Below are 22,729 nucleotides of genomic sequence, written 5' to 3'. Positions count from 1 at the left end.
CGCCAGGTGTGGTAGAGCTAAAAATAAAAAAAATCAAGGGTGACAACATTCATATGTAGCGGAGCACAAAAGTCATAGAATGATCATACGGACAACGTAAGTTATAATAAGTTAAGTTGTAATAACAAAGAAAAGAAAGAGAGAGTATATGCAAAAACTCAAAGAAAGTCACGATACCTATATTAAATAAGATTTATATCTTTTGAAGCGTGAACGACAGACGGACGAACCTAAAATATTATGTGTCCTAGAAATCTTTACTGAAAACATCAGCTGTTTATCTTTAATAGCAGCCGAGATTGACGGATTGACTGACGAACAGATAAAGTTAATAGTAGAGTAGCTTCGCTACTAAAACCTTTTAATTAATACATCAAATGTTGTCTCAAGCTAAACAAGTGCGATAATTTTAATAAGATGTGTAGCTTTTATTGAACAAATTATATATTAAAACAAATAAACATTTTTAAATCGTACCTAACTACTACAGGAATCACCATGCAAAGTTTGAAATCGATAGGACAATTCTAACATGCGCAAATTAGCGAAAAAAGCTATCCGTTCCGGACGGACTGACTGACGGACTGTCCGACCGAAATTATAGAAAAGCTTTGCTTTTAATATGGACCATGACTTACCCCTTCTGTAGGTTGAAAATAATGGTTGAAATGATAAAACACTAAAGGTTTGTAAAACCGAATCAAGCTTTAATTAATCACTATGGTTTTAAAGTCAAACAAAGAGATATCGTTTTTAAAAAACTTTGGGAACTATTAAAATCTATGGACAAACATTCCCTCCCCCTTCCAAAAAAAAAAAATTTTCTTTTTGGGTGATACAGTTTAAATCTTCCAACCAACATAAAGACACACAGAGTAGCTGCGTTCCGAGAGAAAAAACTCATTAATTATAACTCATTAGAAGACATACAATTAGACATCGTGTAGGACGTTAATTAAGGTCTGTGGATGCAATTATTTTCTATAATACAGACTTTATGTCTTATCATCCTTGTAATAAAGAAACAGGATGTTTGTGTGTGTGAGTGTGTCTGTCTCTTCAGAAGAATTTCGCTAACCGTTGAATCAATTTGTGGGGAGGGTACTACCACCCTCCCAAGCAAAATCACCAAAAATACACACACAAAAATTGGCCTATTTGTGGAAGTCTTTCAGCAATTAAAGCGGTGTATTTCTTGCAGCTTTCTTTAAGGCTTTAAGTACCGTATATAAACTAGTGACTATCTATCGATATGACATTTATGTCAACTACATAGCATTATATGAAATTCGTCATAGTCGAATATACGTGGATATTATGACGAGGGGAAAATTGACGTCAATTTAGCTTTGTTAGTCAGTTCGTTTATTCAGTAGGAAGGAAATGGTTGGGGGTAAAGGGGAGGTAAAGGGGAGGTAAAGGGGGTGAACAGGGGGATTCGTTAGTTTAGCCCGCTGCGTTTTTCACTATATTAGAGAAAATGAAAATCTGGTTTAAGATCCAAGTAATAATATATCCATTCATATTATCGACTTAGTGATAATCAAATGACATCATGACAAAATGATTTAATTACTACACAAAATTTAGACAAAGAGTAGGCTGTTAATTAAACTTGAATCACCACTTAAAAGCCTATCAGAGCGCAGCCGTTATAGTATACAATTATGTAGGTATTATAGAAAAGTTTTGCTTGCAGATAAAGTATAAAAAAGAGAAAATAAGTGGAAGTATGTGTATTTGGGTGTTAATTCAACTATTAATTGCTACAATTTTTTACTTCCTTCATAGATAAATATGTGCACTTAAAAGAGAGAGAGTAAAGAGAGAGAGAGAGAGAGAGGGAGAGAGAGAGACTAAAAGAGAAAATAACAAATAGGTGGGATTTGAAGAAAAGGCGGAGAGTGTTAAAAATATACTCTTCTAAGTCAACCAAAAAACAAAAATTTTTTGGGTTTTTTTTCATTGTAGGAAAACTTATATATCAAATAGCACCAAGAGGTCGAAGGCCCGGACTAACAAAAATAGTATTGATCTGATATTTTTTATTTTAATATTTGTGAAAAATTGTCTGTAATACGATGCTATGTATGATTTTTCAGAAGGCCTGCCTCTTCCTTTATTTCCTAATGGTTTCACACCCCCCTAGTGAATCGCTGGTTCAAAGTACTTAAAAAAAAAAAAATATGTCTATTGATGTCCCTTCGTGTAAAAAATTACACCTCCCTCTTTCTCGTGAAAATGCAAAAAAAATTCTCGATGTGGGGGTTTTGCAAAAGAAAAACACTTTTCATAATTTTTATATTTGTGTTTTTTTTTAGGTATTTGTTGTACTTTTTTGGGTGTAAACATTATTAAATTACAAAAAAATTAGATATACTAAATTAAAATGTATAAATATTCAAAAACATTATATCAAAACAAGGATTATTTCCTTTAGTATCTAGCGCAGTAATAAAATTACAAATATTTCATTTCGTTATTGAAGAATCAGAGTAAAACATTAGAGCTTGAAGGGGTTAAAGTATGTCCCAATCCCAAGGACCTTGTGCCGACTCTTAATTAGGTCTTTAAAAATCAACCAATAGTGTCGGGAATATTAACACAGCCACGTAAATTTATTATTGAAATTGGACCTAGAGGCTAGGGGCTTTATTTTACAATTGAGTAAAGAAATAGATTATTCGTTCCTATTAACAACCAACCTATCCGGAATGAACAGACTAACATTTAACATAGAAAACCTTTGCTTTACAAAATTATATTGATTATAAAATGTGTCCAATTTAATCATTACAATTAATTATTTTCATTTTTCCCGGGCTCGGCAGCCGCGCAAAGTCACCTGTAAATTGCAGTAAAAAACGAAGTTTTAGAACTTGAAATTATTTGCATGCAAAAATCTATCAATAAAATTTAATTACCAAAAAAAGTTTGAATTAGCTGCTTATGTGCGGCTGACGAGCGGCATTATTTTTTTTCTCAATATGGTTCTTTAACTAAATTGTAACAATAAATTTCAAGTAGCTGGGACAATATTGATAAAAAATAGCGCAGCTATGAGAAATATTGAAAATCTAACAGTAGATTTTAAAAAAAATTCCTTCAATAGTTTTGATATAACAAGACTAATCTCAAAACGTTCTAGCATAACTAAAGATTAGACAAACAGACAAAAAACGTGAAGCAGAGTAGCTACGCTATTAACAGAGCAATAAACTATTTCTCATTGAAATAAATTATTATTACAGAGCTATTGTTTATAAAATTAGTAGCTATACACTTACAAAATTATTTTAGACTTTTAACAAGTATATTTCTTTGCACAAAAGGTTAAATAACGAAGATAGGTTTTAAAGAAGAGGACAGATAGTATTGTAAAATTTTATTTCATAAAGAAGTCAGATGTACAATCTCACAAACGGCTGAAACAATCATACAACACAAGAGGCAAACTAATTTCTAAAGAAAACAAGGATGACAACATCCAGAATAAAAATTTTCCATTTTTTACTGACCGTTACAGACAGACATAAGAACGTTCGGGACCAACCCTATCAAAGAAAAGCTTTGCTTTTAAAACGCAAGAGAAATATTTTTACAATTGTACCTTATCGTACTTGTGAATCGTTGCATAAACATAGGAGTGATTGATTGCGAGTTTGAAAGTTCGAGATAAAGAAAAAAGGCTTTTAAACTTTTTTTTGCACAAAACCACATGGAAAATGTAAGTAAGGTTTGGGAAAAGACTTACTACTTATTACATTAATATACATCACTAACGATGATAAACAAAATCATTAACCCTTAACGGTAGTGAGGGGGGGGGGCGTTCATCGCCCCCCCCCCCCCCCCTCCGTTTTTTTCTATCTCATTTTCTGTGTGTGAAAGATAAAGAGCCCAAACTGATTGACTTTTTAAGTATGGGTATGACACATAATTGAGAGTTAGAATTTTTTGAAAATCTCTTTCCTGGCAGGCACAAGATGCCAGCAAACCTGGCAGGGTCAGCCAGGGTTAAAATTATAGATTACAACTAGTTTCAACCAACCAACCAAGTTTTAATTAAAGTAGCAAAATTATTGAATGTGAAAACGTGCTTAAAGAACTTTGGGTACGAGTATAATTTACGGTCTAAGGTCCCATCCCTTCCTGAGATTTCCTGGTACAAAAGTACCCTTGCTGTGCTCGGTATCTTGTATTCTTAATTATTTTTTGACCTTATGAAAATAAACTAGAAGACAAAGAGTTGAAGATTTACTTTATGTGAAATTTTCTTATCTTTGTAGTGCGTAAGTTTTTGATTTGTTGGCAATACCCCCTTATTGTTAGTTAAACTGAAATCCCCCCCCTTTCCTCAGGGAGAGAGGGGACATTGAACAATAAATTACACGGGTACCCTAAAGTATAATAAACACGTTAGCTTATTCGTTGGCTAGTAGTGTGCAGACTTTTCAACCAATTACTTTAAACAAAAAAAGAAATAATTATGATTATCATGGGATGTATATCAATTCATCATTCATTGTATTATCCCTTAAGATCACTGCCCCTTCCCGCAATTTTATTTCAACTACTTCAATAATTTATTTTAAAAGTGGGATGAGTGATGAGGGGGGGGGGAGGTCTAATTGGTCCACAAATCGATAAAAAGGGATATTGCCGTTTTGTTTAATGTATTTTAAATGCAATATTTATATAACCTGAATTATAAAAACTTCTCTTTCAATATGGACGTTCCCCTTAAATAGATAAACCCCTAACCGTGTAAAGGAGAATCTTATCAGTCCAACGGTTATCGAGATCTTTCTATACAGACAGCAAGACACACAAACAGACATTCTGGCCCTTTTATAAATTTATATCATTTGGCTAGCTTTAAAAATTTTAGAAATTAAAAGAAATTATCAAATAATGATTACCACAGATGTCACTTAATACATTATTAATATCTTTTTTTTTCTATCGTTGCTACTATATAAAACTACGCTTTGCCACGAGTCTTAGTGGTTTCGCCACTGGGGAGTATAATTTTTTTTGAAAGATGTAGTTGTCGCACCCCCAAAGAAAATAGATTAAAACCTCCTCAGGACTAGCAGATTTATTCCCTGAACAGAGAAACCCCATCGTTTCTGACGGTCAGACAGACAGACATCGTTCTACTTTGTATTTTGTAATTAAAATTTTTATTAATGTTGCTTTTAAATATGGAGACTATTATTTTAGAGATCCTTAAGCCAAATAAATGACGAGTAAGCAATAAAAATTTAATTATTGAAATGGGTAAAAACTTTATACTTTTTGCTTTTCTGATTCATGGCTTTGCTACTTAGGATTAAATCAACTCTTAGCAAAGCAATTATTTAATACACAAAAAGAATGGATAGGGAAAAGATGAATAATTTACCATCCATTGTCGTATCCCCTCTGTAACTCTTGTATAAAATGAATTGCATCAAAAGAAAAAGTTAACTGTTTTCTTCCAATACTTTCCCAGGGCCACACTGATTTAAAATGGACAAAAATTAAGCTATCAAAAACTCTATCAAAAACTCTACGAAATTCAAGTGTAAACTGAATAATTATGATTTTCTTTACAAAGTTTTTTGTTACTGTTTACTTTTACATTTTGTCTAAAAAATCTCAATGAATATTGTATGAAAATATTTATTGCCGCACTACTTTAGGAAAAAAATATTGTTATATAGATTATTACATTTTATAACTAGAGGCTCTGTATTCGATGAAGCAGAGGGGCTAGAAAAGTAGCTGAAAACCATCCCAAAGATTAATTCTGAAAATAGATTAGCCTAAAACCATCACAGGACCTGTGTGACGCTTACTTTATTTAGAGAACAAATCTCTTACTACTTTATACCATTAATTATTGAAAAAACTTTTATAACTTTGAAAATTCAGAATACCTAAAAAGTTGCTAAAATCTGCTATTTTAAACTTAGGTCCAAAAAAATCTTCTAATTTTTTTGCACACAAAAATCCGCTAACGGCCAATAGTACATATTTTGCAAACACCTGATTGCTTTTAGAAAACCTTTTGACCGCAGCATAGGATGAGATAACAATATATACGCGGTTATTGGTGTCCCCTTGATCCCGATAATAAAACCGGTTAATTGAGATTTGTTGCAGATGGATTTGTGCTTGTGTTAAGTAAAATAAAGTAAAAATCGTTAGTTTGGAATGAATAGATTCATACTCAGTAAATCAATAAAATATAAAAACATTGAATGAAGAATCCGGCTATTTTATTGGTTAGTAAATGTACAAACTTGATACGAAAAGACAGTTATTTCTTAAGCTCTAGCCTGTTAGGACCTTCCCCCTAACCCTATCTAACCCAAAAGAGCCTAAATTTTCATTTTATACTATAAATGAAAGAAAAATTAAATAACCTAAGCTTCATAAAGAAAATACAACAAGTTTGAAGTACCTATCTAAAATTGCCTCTGTTGGTTTGTGGGAACACCATGCTTAGTAACTTGACCAATACGTGTGTAGTAATGGTTATAGAATTCGTGGATAATGTTACATGGTATTTATTTTCGTTAATTTATGTTGCTAATATAATCACCAGATATTTATCAATCAATACGCTCCTCTATGGTTAGGGAGGGGTAGGGTATATTGTTATATTAGCCAGCTGTGAGAAACATTTTATCAGTGTATGCAAGAATCTCTCACAATATCATTATCCATTTATCATAAATCCATATGTATAGAAGACTCGATTATAGAAAAATTGTTACTTTGCTTATTGTACAACTTAACATAAAAGTCCAGATAGCTTTTCTGCAATATCTTGCTTATAACTCTTTTGTACTTTCCCAAATGAACTCTTATCTATTTATTTTTTGTTAAAGGTCTTTATGGAATTGTAGCATATGTGACCATAAAAAAAGGCTGCTAGAATTCTTCTTTTTTGGAAGTCTTATGAAACATCTTTAAAACTAAACCTTACAAAGATATAAGAAAAAGCATCATGAAATATTTTTTAACAAAAATAGTTAGGCTTTATACTTTTAAAGTTGTTAAGCTACTCTACAGAACTTATTTAGATTTCTGTTAGTATGTCCTAACTTTAAGTTAACATTTCAGCTGACTTATAATTTAAAATATCTGCCTGCCCGTACGGTTATCAATAATAGATCTAATTAACATATTTTCTTTATGTTTCCTATCACATACATTTGCTATTCTTGTTTAAAGTATATTGCTAGCTACACTTCTTTGCTCCCAAACAATTCTTGTTTTATTTATCGATACGTGGTTTTGCATTTGAAGATATCAATATTTTGCACAACTACTCTTTACATTCTAAAGAAAACCATTTGCAAAATTTCAAGTTTCTCAGAAACTGCAAAAAAATGAGCCTTGAAAACCAGCAAAGAAAAATGAAGATAATTTAATTCAAAGTTAAACTTATTTTATATCTCTAGCTAGCGGCTTTGCCCTAGACTCAAGGGGCCCATTAGTCAATTTTAAAAAAATATAAAAAATTTGATGTGCCCGCTTCCATTTCGAAAATGGGGGGGGGGGTGTCCCACCCCCAAGAAAAAATAGCTTAAAACCGCCACACGACCAGTAGGTATATTCACTGAAGAGTGTGAATCCAATCGGTTCTGTGATTACCGAGATCTTAAGGGACAGACGGACGGACAGACAGACAGACATCGTTCTACTTTGTATTATAGATCACCGAAATTTCCCCTTCTGTTAATTAAGATTATAAGTGGAAAAGTGTGAACACTGAATTTATGTTCAACCCAATCAAGATTTAAAAAGTCTTCAGTTCAACCAATGAGAGTTGTAAAGCAAGTTTAGTATTAGTCCCGGGCCAGCAATGGAGGGGTTAAGAAATAGGACTTTCTCAGTTATAATATAATGTAGGGGTAGGGGGGAGGATAACACCTCTTCCTAAAAGTATTTGAATAAGGTAAAGATTATCAAAAATTTCCTTTTTATTTATAAGCTGTTTTATTTGAGGGCAATATAAATTTGGAAGCAAAGAAACCATTTTTGACCTTTCCAACAAATTTAAACTTTCTAAATTTTTAAGTAATATCATTAGGCTTCATCTCTTCACTACTTTTTTTTATTGATGACACTCTCCAGACATAGCAGCAGTAAAAAACATTTTACTGACGCATATTAAAATAAAATAAATAAAGATATAGCATAGGCAAGCAATATAAAATTTACATTGTTGGTTTAAATATTTTATTTCAGGGGTGATTTTTAAACATTTTGAAAAGGTTAGAGTCTATTTCCATGACCTCGCCCGCCCGCTCCTAGAGGCAAGGGCGAAGCAACAAGTTTATACAAAAATTATTGGAGATAGGTCAATTGCATATTACTGTATGACCAGTTTAGATAGAGTTAAGTATAATTGTTTTGAGATGCATTATCCCTTATCCTCAATAATTTCCAAGGATTTTAAGGAATGGACAATGGAAGAAAAATTGGTATACATTCCCAATGACGATAAACAAATATACCAATTCTTTAGATTAAAATTATTGGTTGAAAATTATGAACAATTCTTAAAGATTTTATAATAGTTTTGAAGTCAACTAATGCTGGAACGTTGGGTAACAGCATGAATTACATTCCATTGTTCCCTTCCTACCTGATAATTTCTGGTTGTAAAATTAGAGATAATTGGATTTTAAAGATACTTAAAATTTTTTATTTTATGTCAATAAAACAAGGGTGATAGCATTTTTAACTAGCGAAGCAGATACTAATCATGCGATGAACAGGCGGATAATGTGAGCATAGGGTGTCCCATAGTGTAGTGGTTAGCGCACTATGCTGTGGTTGGGAGAAACCGAGTTCAAGTCCCCACATAGACTTTGTACTTGGTTGACAAATGTTGTCGCAATTTGTCAGACTATGATCACGCAACCTTCTCAAAGATGCCCTAGGGTTGTAAGGGGGGAGATTTGTAGGAAGTTAGGATTCTACAAATCAAGCAGCTCTAACCATGCTTTCCCTAATCCATGCTCCTCGTATGAGAGTGTCATTAATTAGGGTGGCTTAATATAAAACCCCTGCCAAAACTCTAGGCCAGGGTGATGTAATAATGGAGAAGCTTCCACGAGAATTGCGGGTCAGCTTGTAATGTAACATACATAGAATACAAACAGCTTCCAGTCTCTGTGTGCAATTGAGTCCTAACTTCAGAGAATCATGGCTACAACATACAACAAACAATAATGTGAGCATATGTTCAGTTGTCATAATAAGGAAAAGAGAGGGCATGTCATAGGAATCTTTACTGAAAATTTCAGCTTTCTATCTTCAATAACAGCCGAGAAAATCACATTTGCCTAATAGCATTACATTACAAACATATATGTATATTCATAGAATACACAGCCAATAGAGAAGTAAGCAAAATAGGTAGCATAATGTCAACATAAAATAAAAGAGAAAGCCCAATCTTTCCCGTTTTTGTATAATTTTTGAGGAGTACGATTCCTGTGACGTCATATAAAAAGGGAAGGGGGTAAGAAAATCTCTTCCCTTTTTTCCCATCTCTTTTGAAGAGATTTTCTTCCCCCCTTCCCTTTTTCTTTTCCGAAACGTATATGACGTAACTGGAATCGTACTCCTCAAAAGTAATACAAAAGCGGGAAAGATTGGGCTTTCTCAAATAAAAGTGGTCCCCATCTCTTTATCTTTTTAAATCTTAAATATTTTGATCTTAATAATGGTCGAGTTATAGAGTAGCTGTTTAGTTAAAAATCGTTAGATATTGTTTCACATTTTATATTTAGAGCAAATTTATTAAATAATGAAATCCAAGATGATTGTTTTGTAATTAAACTCTTGCTTATTAAAACAAAGTTAATAAGGGACTTTCCTTCTAAACTATACTGGACCAAGCAACCCCGTCCTTAAATTAAAACAAGAGGAATGGGGGAGGGAGTAATACGAAACTAATATTTCTTTATTCCATTGATTTTACAAAAAAATATTTCCCTCATAAAAATTGTTTTCTTACTACTTTGTGAATAGCGGCCGCGTCCCAAGTATCAGGGGATCTCTATTTTAAGGTTAAGATCTTTAATTAAAATAGGCTAAAACAATCACAAGACCTATATGAAGCTTCCCTAAAAAAGGTGATCTAAGTTCAGTGCTAATTGAAATCTTTAGCTCAGCCAAAAAAAACTCACTATTTTATATAAAAATATATATTTTTTAGCATTTTAACTTATGGTTCATGACTGATTAAACATAAATAATATCAAAAATGTTCCCATACTTAGGTAAAAGGGATCGGTCACTTAAAGAAAAAAACTACATGTTTATACATGTTCTAGCAGCTGCGCCCCTAGCATCTAGTGGAGATATGTTTTCAAAGTGGACAATAAAGAAGCTTTAAAGCATCCCACTGACCTATTTAAAGCTTCCCTAGTATGAAGAGCTTAATCGGTTCAGAAGTTATCAAACCTTAATTACAGATAAAAAACCTTACTACTTTATAGAATAATTTTGTAGGCAATGGTCGATGGATTAGTTTATTGAAATAAAACAAGATAATGTCCTTTCTTGTTCCTCTGCTAAGAATTTTTATTTACGTTTCTAAGGACAATTTCTTTCAAATCACGAATCCAAGATATACAATATGGTTATTAACTATCTTCGGGTCAGTTTTTTTACTGCAGAAATTTAATATATGAAAAATTTAAAAATCGTAAAAAAATCTATGTCTCTTCATCCGTTACTCCCATGACCAATGTAATGATAATAGATATATTATTACTTGGATGTTGCACCAGTTTTTTATGTACTCTGGTAAAGTAATGCTTGTAGCTGGCTAAAATAACAATACCCCACAACCACCCCATTTACCCTATCCCCTACTACTGTATGAAAGAACTGATCAATAAATGAGGTCCACAAATTTTCCCCTGTCTTAAAATCCACGTATATCATATCCATTGTACATAGATTATGATAATTCATCATAAATGTCTCAGAGATTGCAAGCGAAGCTAACCATATAAGGGATATGGTACTTGAAGAATAATTCATAGTTTTTTATTCAGAAAACACCAATTTATTATTGGAATATTTCAATTTATATTTATTTTGTCTGTTTTCAAGTATAAACTATATAATAATTATATATTAAATACTTAAATATCTTATAGTGGAAAAAATTTACCCGTAAATAATGATATTTAAGTAAATAATAAGTATTTCCTGCTTTTAAATATCAAATTTTAAGATTTCAAATGAAAAAAGGAAAGATTATTTTGCGCTTTTAAACAAAGTACCCTGTTGAACAACGATGCCCCAACCCCCTTATTTTTGTAAAAAAAAATATAAGGAGAGGAGGAAAGGTATTTTTTGTTTATAACAATAGATCAGGTTAGGTTGTATTGGGCACTGTATAGCCCCGCAGGATTAGAGCATAAAGGTTATGGGGAAAATTTAATCCTCAATTTCTTTTTTAAATCTTAAAAAAAATTTATTGATGCGCTGTCCTTAATAATGTTTTGAATTTGATCGAACCAATAAATTAACCATATTCTGATAATGATGTTATTTGTAACCTTTGAAAGCATAGTCAAGAATATCAGCGCCAAGAGAATCAAACACTTGCTCCTGGGAAGCACCTAAAACAGAAATACATCCTATGATATAAAGCAGTAAGGTTTTTTTGTTTGTTTGTAGCTTAAGATATCGATAAACATTCAACCGATATGGTTATCCTTTACAATGAAGCTTCTTATGGGTCCATTGAAGGTTTTTAACTATTTAGGGAGATGATATCTCACAATAATTGCCCCTAGAGGTTCTAGGGGCGTAGCCGCTTGTAATATTAAGTAGTAAGATTATTTTGTTTGTAGCTTAAGATATCGATAATTATTCAACCAATTAAGTTCTCCATTTTAGAAAAGCTTCTCATAGGTTCTCGGGTGGTTTTAAGCTGTATTAAAGAGAATGGAGGTTAGCAGAAAATTTAGAAATTAGCAACCAAAATAAACAAATTCCAATAAAAAAATCACAAATTCATAATGTCCCTGGGTCTTAACTGTGTATGGTACAGAATCGCGCCTGTTATTGGTTCGAGGTATTCCCCCTATTCTAACTATTAATGTCGTGCATCCGACAAAGCAACATTATCTTTAGTTATGCCGCAATATTTGTTCAAGATTCGAACCTATCACCTTCCCGACAACGAGCGGATGTGCCAAAATAGCGGGTTAACTCATACCTGTGGCCTTATCCATAGAATCAAAGCAGTGGTCAAAGCTGAAACTTTTCGCGGATTTTCCTCTGGCGTTGTCTGTCTGGTCGGTTGGTTGGTTGTTCCCCTGCGGAGGTGTCCGCAGGATGGTTGAGTTCTGCTCCATTTCTATCACACTGAGAAGGACACATTGAGATATATGGAAAGTGAAACAGAATATTATTCCCAGTATGGCTTCCAAACCGTTTATATGATGCAATAATAACTATCATGTAATGCTAACCCGTCATAATATTATTCTCTATCGCCATTTTCAATTTTTATTAGATAAAACTCTTATTACATGTAGAAATTTAAAAATCCATATATAAAAGAAGGATGTATTGACTTTCTGGTAACAAATATAGAGTTGCTACGCAGATAAAAGCTGCATTCTCGTTAAAGGTTTAAAAGTCGGTTGGACGATTTGAAAATTAAAATATTTAGGTAGTCAAAATTATAAATTACTATTTTGTTAATTATATTTGCATTGTATCAATAAATTATTAAATCAAATTCATAAACAAATAAAATAGATAAAAATTTTCAAGTAACAACATCCATTTTTAGCGAGTATATGAATAAAACGACCACTTTAAAAATATTAAGAATAGACAAACAAACTGAGTACATTAACGTAGCTTACCAGGAAGTGAGGGGTCAATGGGCTGTTTATTGAACTAGTCCCCAAAGTTTTATAATAACGATTTCTTATTCGTTGGCGTTTGGGGACTTTTTGTTAGTGAATTTTGATTGGTTGGATCATTAATTTGAGTGTTCAAACATTTGAACCACTAATTTTAATCTCCTGAAAGGTAATTTTGTGTATTATTATTTGGAATGCACATCAATTTATCAGTCATTGTCTTATCCCTTTAGATCCCTAGTAGCTTACAGACAAACGGACAGACATAGACTTACAGAATAGCTTTGCTTCTAATAAACTTATCTTTGTCGACCTACAATTTATAAAGAGGGAGGTAGGATGTGCTAAAATCCAGTAAATGTGTGAGTTTTAAGACTTAAAAACAGTAGTAGAACGATAATATTCACTGTATACCTACGTGCATTCCTTATTAAAAAGAAGTATAGACAATGTTTTTTATTAAAGTTAACATAAATGTTATCGTTCTACTACTGTTTTTAAGCCTTAAAACTAACACCTTTACGAAATTTTAGCACAACCTACCTCCCTCTTTCTGGCTTAACTTGAAACAAGGATGATAACTATATTTGTTTTTTATATGTTTAAAAATACATGACATTTTTACCAACTTATTAGATTTATTGAGATTCTTCACTGATTTTCAAGTCGATAAGATGATTCTTATATGTCTAAATCAACGATCAGAGCTATATTTTACGAACGTATGAACGTTTGGACGGACGGGGCGGCTGTGATCGTAGAATACCTTCGACTATAACAAATTCTAAATACAAAATTGCATTTTAGGACTCTAGATGCTTTTCAAGAGCCGTAACAACTCTTTAATCATAAATGTAAAATACAAACGTCCAATTATTTGTGCTTTTTTGTTCGAATAATTTAGCTGTGCAGTTATTCTATCAACATATGACTATTGTTTATGGTTAGAAAAGAGTTGTAATTAGGGATCTTAAGGGATAAGACAATGAATGATAAATTATTGTTCATCAATTATGAGAAAACTTTGGTATATTAAAACTTTGGGTACGAGATTTATTTCCAATCCAATGTCCCCTCTCTCCATGCCAAGAACATAATTATCCTTGTTTTCAAATATTTGATAAAACATGGCCATAAAAGTAATTGCTAGTATTTGTCAAGGACGAAGGGTACTAGTACCCAAAATTTTTAAAACCTCTTAAAAATTGGGTACTTGAATCTTGATTAGTTGGTCAAAATTAGTAGTGTTTAAACTCTTCTATTATGACATTGATTCCTATCAGTGCAGTGGGTGATTTTGTTAATTATAATTTGGGATTTTAATCAATTTATCGGTCATTGTCTTATCCCTTAAGATCCCTGGTACTTTGTGCACAGATAGATGAACTAAATTTAGTTTCCGAAAGTGTGCGTAGCTTCCGCGTCCTATCTCAATATTTGCTACAAGCTAAAAAAGCTTCAAACTTCAAAAAAAATCAAAATTTGACAAATTAAAATTTTTGAATGTATAATGTATAAATCGTTTATACATTAAATCGCTTTTCCATTTGACCGGAGTCGCTGAAAATAGGGTCTGCAATAATTGGGTTATCTGCTGTACACTTTAGGAAGATAGCCTGATATCTAGTTGCCGAATGTGTACGCAGTTTCCTGGGTGTTTCCTCATCCTCGCTCAATATTTACTACTAGCTACAAATCTTCAAACTTCCCTTAAAAAAATCAAAATTTGAATGTGTAAACGATTTATACAATATACATTATAAATTTGAATTTTTTAAATTTTGATTTTTTTTTTTTTGAAGTTTGAAGCTTTTTTAGCTAGTAGTAAATATTGAGCTAGGATGAGGAAACACTCAGGAAACTGCGTACACATTCGGCAACTAGATATCAGGCTATCTTTAGGAAACTAGGGCTCGAATAGGAAATTTATTTCAGCTGATCCACAGAGACTTTTTTCTATAATTAGGGTCGGTCCGTCCGTACGTCCGTAACGGATAGCTTTTTTCGTTAATTTAGGCATGTTAGAATTGTAGTATCGATTTCAAATTTTTTATGGTGATCCCTGTAGTAGTTAGGCACAATTTAGAAAGCGTAACAACTCTATAATCGTTACCAGAATGTCCGTTCGTCCATTTTCAACATGTTGATTTTTTACTTTTTTTATCAACAAATTTTTATGTGATCTAATTTTCCGATTGATCTGATTTTTGGTATACTGATTCCATGGACAACAAAGTACAATATTATAAGCGAAGCAACTTCAAAATCAAGTCCTAAAAATGTAAGTATGTCCTTAATCATTATCCTGCATCAAGCAATTTTTCAACAAATTTACTTACAATTAATATAGACTCATATACATTTATATTCTGATTATTTAGTTCTGACACTATACAAGTGTAATGTCCGTTTGTCCTACCGTTTCAGTGCTTCGCTTTTATGGATGTTGTCATCCTTGTTTTAAAACAGTTAGCAATATTTTAATTGTCAAAATTATATTTTTAAAATATCATTTACCGCGTTTATGTAAGCGAATCTTTTCTATCATTAGGTATGCATGTACGACGTACGTCCGTATGTACGTTAAAAAGACATTTTAGCAAGGCTTGATCATTTTGCCCGGTAAAAAGTGAAAAAGTAAAAACTTAAAATGGAAATTTAGAAAGAATTTAGTGCAAGCTGAAAAAGCGGATTAGTAGAATTCTTCATGGCTTTAGGAATTTTGCATCAACAAAAATATAATTTTATAATTATAATATTTTTGTCTATTTATTAAATAATGCTATTAATTGTCTTTTAAACTAAACTTTGACAAAAAAACAACATCATTATAACGAGTATATGCAGACCATTCAAACATCATAAAGATCATGAGTGAGTCATGATTTTTGGTTCAAAGATTTTTTTTGCGATTTTTTGCACCGAAAAATTTTGGATTGAAATTGATTTTTACAAGGATGTCCTATCCCTGCAATTTGTGCAAATGCTTGCCTTAAATAGTTCTTGTCCATTTGCATTGATTTAATGTATTTTTTAGATGCAGAGCTACTATATACAACAACAAATACTTATGTACAAGTAGGATCGCAAACCACTGGGCCAATATAGCTCTTTTTCACAGCGGAGCTTCTCATAGGTCCTGGGAAGGTTTATTTCTATTTTTGGGGATGGGTACCTTAACCCTCCCAAGAAATGTGCCCTGGAAAAAATTACCCCAAAATTAAAAAATAATGTAAAGTTTCTTTTCAATAAAATAACTGAAGGGAAGTAGCGAAGTACCAATAAACTAATAAAGGGTTTTTGAATGAAATATTTTAGTTTTTCAAAGATCAACCAATTTCCTCCTCTCTTTTAAAAAGAAATAGGATTAATATATCCAATAGAAGCAAAGCTTTTTTAGAATATAGGCTATAAGGGCAAGAGAGAAAGTGATAGAAAGAAGGGGGAGAAAGATAGAGCAAGAGCGAGAGAGAGATGAAGAGAAAGTGAGAAAAACGAGAGAGAGAGAGAGGGGTGAGTGAGAGAAAGGAAAGGAAACATAAGGATAATTTCGCATTACAGATATACAGACAGGCGGACAGAAACTGTTAATCATAAGAGTAGCTTCCCAACTAATAGAATATAATACTAAGAAATAGTAGCACAATTTTGAATTTTATGATTTTATGAATAGGCTTTTATACTTTTTATATACTTCCATTCAATGCAAATTTCAAGGCTATGTTTAGCAGGGATCTTAAGGGATAAGACAATGGGTGATAAATTGATATACATTCTCAAACAAAATCACCCCTTTTATGGATTAAAATTATTGGTTGAAACGGTTCTAGTTTGTAAACTATTTGTAAACTACCAATTAAATATCAATAATTAACTTCAAGTGCCAAAGTTTTTATGCTAAAGGATAATATAATACAGCTATGAACTTTGAGTATCAGTTTATTTTAATAAAATTGTCCCCTCCCTCCCTGATGTTTAGGGATTAAGAGGAAATGTGTTTTTACATTGTCAAATATTTTTATACCTAAATTTTAGTTTCAAATATTCAACTATGGAAATAATTACAATGTGGAAGGGGACATTGGACTGTTTATTACACTAGTACCCAAAGTTTTATTATAACGTTTTTATTCGTTGGCTTAACAATTTTTGGAGACATTTATTGAATTTTGATGGGTTGGTTCATTATGTTGAAAGTAAAACGTTTTAACCACTATTAGTAATCTAAAGAAGGAGAAATTTAGTGTATCATCATTGGGGTTGTAATTGTACATAAATTTATCGGCCATTGTCTTATCCCTTCAGATCCCTGCAATAATTAGAAATAATATGTATATATCTTTGTTGGTGAATAAACAGTAAAGTATTATCCAGTAAAATAAAGTAATTGTTAGCAGGAAGGAAGGGGACATTGGAATGTAAATTATACTGTTACACAAAGGTTTATCAAAACGTTCCCTCATATGTTGGCACAAGTAATCAGTGTCCAAACCTAATTTTATTTATAAAAGGGGCAATTTTGTTTATTATAATTTAGAGTGTAAATCAATTTACCCATTTGTTTAATTCATTTTGTGACTTAAAAACTTAAATAATATCTATGCCTTTTACATATAATGGAACAAATTGTTATTAATTTAGCCCTAAGATACAAGTAAATGCATGTATTATGTATTTTCCTACTAAAATACAATCTATTGTTTTAAAATAACTTATTATCTAATTGTAAACAGATTAATAACACGGTTCAATCACAGATTTTGGGGGATAAGACAATAGAAGATAAGTTAGTGAAATTCCCAATGATGATAAACAAAATTAACAGTATTGACTTAAACATTTAAACCAATTTACGCAAGTTTAAGATTTAATTTAAAAGTTTCAAAAGTTTTGAAGCAAACATTGTACATGAATTTGCGGAAATAATGATACTGCATAAGGACAAACTTTCATTATAGTAATCATCATGCAAAGTTTGAAATCGAAAGGAAAATTCTAACATGCATTAGTCAACGAGCTATCCGTTTCGGACGGACGTATGTACGGACGGAACAACCCTAATCATAGAAAAACTTTGCCTTTAAAAATACACGCATGATAAATTAAACAAAAAACATAATTGGTATATATATTTTTCAAGTATTTTGTATAAAATTTGTAATAAGGAAAGGCCTTAGGGCAAAGTTAATTTTAGCATTCTGACTTCATTTATCTGTTTGTGTGATATACGAGTATCATTAACTATAAATAAAGGATAAGGTAGCTAACTTTGCACTGGATAGCCTAAGTTATTTCTGGTTGGTTTACCTCAAATTTTTAAGGGACCACAGAACCCCCTCCCTATTTTGAATTAGATTGTAATTTTTTTAGTTCCTAAATAATAATAGGGACCGGTTCTGTGATCTTGAAAGCACCTCTTCAGGCGTCTGCCTCTGCATTTTTTTACTGAAAAATGCAGCTAACTTTGGAGGACAACAAAAAAAGGTGCCTAAAACGGCTGCCGAGCCTTGAAAAAATTAACATCAATGTAACCCCACTAAGAAATACAAGATAATCATACTTAATCTTAATATACAACAATTTTTTACACACTTTTGCAAAGGACATTTGAACAATATGATAATACAGATTAATTTTTACAAGGATGAAAACATCCACAATAAGAAAAAAGCTGAAGTTAATCCTTTAAAATGTTTATGCTATTTTTATATCAACCCATAAGGAGAAGGCCTGATGTCATTATCGGAATAGTATTATATGATCGACAGTTTTCAATAAAAGTATGCATAATATGTCAACGTCTGCTAGTAAATTGCTTTCTGCTCTATTGTAGCAACTTGGCTGTGTTAAATGTGTTCCGACGCCAATGGCTGATATTCAAAGACTCAATTAAAAGTCGGCACAGGGTCCACACCCCGTGAACATACAATTATTTAACCCCTGCTTCCTCTATTCTTTTACTTTTATATTAACCATATTTCGCGACAAAGGTGGGTTTTAAAAAAAAATAGATTGTGATATTTGTCAGACAGGCAGCCTCGCAACTAAAGTGCATAATCTGAAAGGAAGTGTTTAATCTAGAAATAAAATGAAAATACATATCAAAGTATCTAAACGTATAGCATATAAAATTATCAAAGTTTAATTAACACACTCTCAAATTCGTTGGCTTAAAAAGTTTTTTGAACTTTAATTCATGATTTTGCTGAACAAATCAATAATTTGATTATCATTTTTGATGGATGAACATATATTTCTATTGTATTGTCTTATCCCTTCAGATCCCTGTTAAAAAAGCAGATTATTAAAACAGCTCAAACTGTCTCTAATACGCGGAAGTTAATGCACACCATTAAATATAATTCCTACATATCTAGTAAGTGAGGAGATCTTGGAGTGTAAATTATACTACAGCTGGTACCCGAATATAGACACGTTCTCTCATTTGTTAGCTAATTAACTATCAGGGTTTATTTCATATCTTTATTAGGTTGTAGAGACAGTGTAAATTTATAGTCCATTGTCTTATCCCTTAAAATCCATGTATATGTATCCCTAATGCAATATAGGCATAGTTTTAATGAAAAGCTAGATTCCCAATTTTATACGCTAGATTCTTCGAAAAAAATTGATAGACATTTTAAATATATGAAATTGAAGTCGATGATTTTTATAGATTTTTATAATTGGGGTCAATCCGTCCGTGCATTCTAACAGAATAGATAGATTTAATTGGGCTTAAATAGTCCTATCGATTTCGAACTTTGCATGATTATTCCTGTAGCAGTAAGGTATAATAAAAAAGCGGACTAATTCTATAAAGAAAGTCCGTACCTATCAATTTATAACAAATTTGTTTAGACTTATAAATTAATATTCAGCTTATTATGTTCTATCACTATACAAGATTTAATGTTCGTTTGTCCTACCATCTGAATTTACAATTTCGCTTTTATGGATGTTGTCATCCTTGTTTAATTATAAAAATTATTATTTTGGCCTATGGTATTACATACTATTGTTTAAGGAAACATATTAAAAGCAAAATGATTTATTAAAAATTTATCTCATTTATGCAAAAAAGGACATAAAAACATTACAATCATAGCTACAGGTATGGTTTTGTGGTTGATACTATTCTAGTTAAAATATGTCTAAAATATATAACAATACTTATACAAAAGACAAATGCCAAAAAGTATTTTTAAAAATCAGCTAATAACATTTTAATTGTTTATTTAGTATTCCAATTGTTAAAAAATGTTTAATTGACTAAATATAACATACTCATTGTAAAGCTAATTGAAGTTTAACCATATTTAAAAATATACTAGGTAATATAGATAAGAACCGCAGTTACCTTCTAGAGCGGAGTGACGTATAAACAGACAATATTTATATTATAGCTGCACTGTTAAAAATTAGCAGTATCGAAAGAACATCTCAAATCCTAGACTATATGTATTAAATAGATATAATATACGTGGATATATTATCTGAGGAAAATTTGTTGTTAATTTAGGTGCTAATTTGCACCTTATTCATGGGTCAGTTCGTTCATTTAGGAAGGGGATGTGGTTTAGGGTGTGGATGGAGGCTATTACTGTTTTAGCCAGCTGAGAGTATCACTTTATAAGAGTACATGAAATTCTGGTGCAACATCCAAGTAATAATATATCGATTATGTCTTAGGAAGGCTCCAATTTACTAAAATAACCGTATTTACTATTAAATATCATATTTTTTTTAACAATGAGACCAATTTTTTAAGCGTAGCTTCTCTATAACTTGGGTAAGTCCGTCATATTATTTTATAATACAAAATCAATCTATACAATTTTAATATTTCTATGATAATCCTTACATAAGAGTAATAGGATGTCTAAGTGTAACTACTTAACTGATATGGTTCTCCTTTAGTTACTCATAGGTCCTGGGAAGGTCTACCACTTTTTTTTTTTTGGGGGGGGGGGATACCGCTACTTCCCAAGGGAACATTAGAAAAAAGGATCCCTACCCCAATTATTTTAATAACTAAAATTGAATATGGGCTGAAGGTCGAATTCCCCCCTCAAAGTGTCCCTAGAGGCCTCTAGAACGTACCCGCTAGTTTGACATAAAGCCATGACGTAGCAACTTAGTTTTTTGTTGACCGATTTTTTAATTCGTTTTTATGAATGTTGTCATCCTTGTAAGATAAACAATGAGAGTAATTTTAACAGTAATTTGACTGCATTTTAGTCAGGGATCTTAAGGGATAAGACAATTGGTTGAAAAGTTTAGACATTACTAGTTTTAAACAACAAATTTCAGTAAAAGTACCCAAAGTTATAGAGTCAACGAATAGGAAAACGTGATTATAAAACTTTGGGCACCAGTGTGATTCCCAGTCCAATGTCCCCTACCTCCCAGATTTTAGTAATATTTTAAACAATTTAGATTTAACCCAACCCTACTCTGTCTGTGGTTTAATGATTACTGATTACAAAAAGGAAGAAAGTCTGGAAATGTTTGTACCATTAGATCTCTCTGACCACTAAGAATAATAGAATTGTTCATTAGGTTAAAACTTATGTGCGAAGATTTATTTAAGAAATTAATATGAAATTAAGTATTTTTTCTATATGCATATTTATAATTCAAACGCAGTAAAAGACGTCCAGGGGGGTGTTAAAAGGTCCCCCCCCCCCAAAAAAAAAAAAATTATTTTTCCCCCAGAAATATCTAAAGTTTAACCCTTCCCCCCCATAAAAAAACGCACCACAAAAGTTTTGAGGGTGGTGTTAACTAGGGTTGGGCCGGATATTTTTTTGGCCGGATACCGGATACCGGATATCCGGCTGATTTCAAATGCCGGATATCCGGTATCCGGCCGGATAACCGGCAAAATTATTACATATTAAAGTATCAAAAAAGGATATAGTCCCTTTCATGGCAACGCACCTTAAGGGGCGATTCGTTGTATTTTAAAAATTGCTTTTAATAGGTTATTTTAGGTTAGGTTATGTTTGGTTAGGTGATTGCCCCGCAGGGTTAGGCAATTGGCCCCGCAAGGAGTCCCCCACGAGGGGCTAGAAATAGGAGGAAAGCTACTGTGAAAATACGAATAATCGCTCCTTTAGGGGCGTTGCCACAAAAGGGAATATACCCACAAAAAAAAATTTCTTCAAAAACTGGTGTTTTATATTATACTAGCAGCTGCGTACCTAGTATCTAGGGATATTAAAAGGGACATGAAAGTGCAGAAAAAATAACTTAAAACCTTACAACGGCTTTTTTTTATAAAATTAAACAGCCTAAAACCACCCTGGGACCTACAAAAAGCTTCACTCTAAAGGAGAACCATATCGGTTAAGCGGTTGCGAGATCCTTCACTACAGACAAGAAAAGCTTACTAAGCAAATTAACTAATTAACTATCACTACCCTCAATATCAATTCCTAACGGTTGGAGGATGGGCCGGGAGGTGGCGTTAAATGCCTGCCCCCCCCCCCCCTTTGTTTTTTTCTATCCTATTTTCTGTGTATAAAAGGTAGAGGGCTATAACTGAGTGACTTTCGAAATATGGGTATGACACATAACTGAGAATTGAAATTTTTTAATACCTCCATCCTGGCGGGCACAGGATGCCAGCAAATCTGGTAAGGTCATTCAGGTAAAAAGTAAAAGTATTTTTTTACTTAAACAAAGCATTTCATGTTATCTAATACTAAAATATCCTATAGTCGTACACCCTCATATGCTATATAGGTGTTCAAGTCGATTTTAGGTTCCAGGTATAATCCTGCAAGTCTTCAACCTCCAGGTCTCCAGAAATCTTT

The 22,729-nt window shown here is 32.2% G+C and overlaps 1 protein-coding gene across 1 annotated transcript in view; it reads right to left on the bottom strand.

The window, feature by feature from the left end:
* LOC145332482 (kinesin-like protein KIF13A) overlaps positions 1-22,729 on the bottom strand; it is a 124,524-nt gene that overhangs the window by 79,801 nt on the left and 21,994 nt on the right. Inside the window, exons 2-3 of the mRNA XM_080177484.1 lie at positions 12,251-12,399; positions 11,586-11,648 (exon numbers count right to left, since the gene is read on the bottom strand). Of these exons, the coding sequence (XP_080033610.1) occupies positions 11,586-11,648; positions 12,251-12,399 (212 nt within the window). The remainder of the gene's footprint in view (positions 1-11,585; positions 11,649-12,250; positions 12,400-22,729) is intronic.

Source organism: Acartia tonsa, chromosome 11, assembly GCF_053477335.1.
Source record: "Acartia tonsa isolate MP-2025a chromosome 11, ASM5347733v1, whole genome shotgun sequence".
Taxonomy (NCBI): Eukaryota; Metazoa; Arthropoda; class Copepoda; order Calanoida; family Acartiidae; genus Acartia; species Acartia tonsa.
This window is presented reverse-complemented; position numbering and strand designations above follow the sequence as displayed.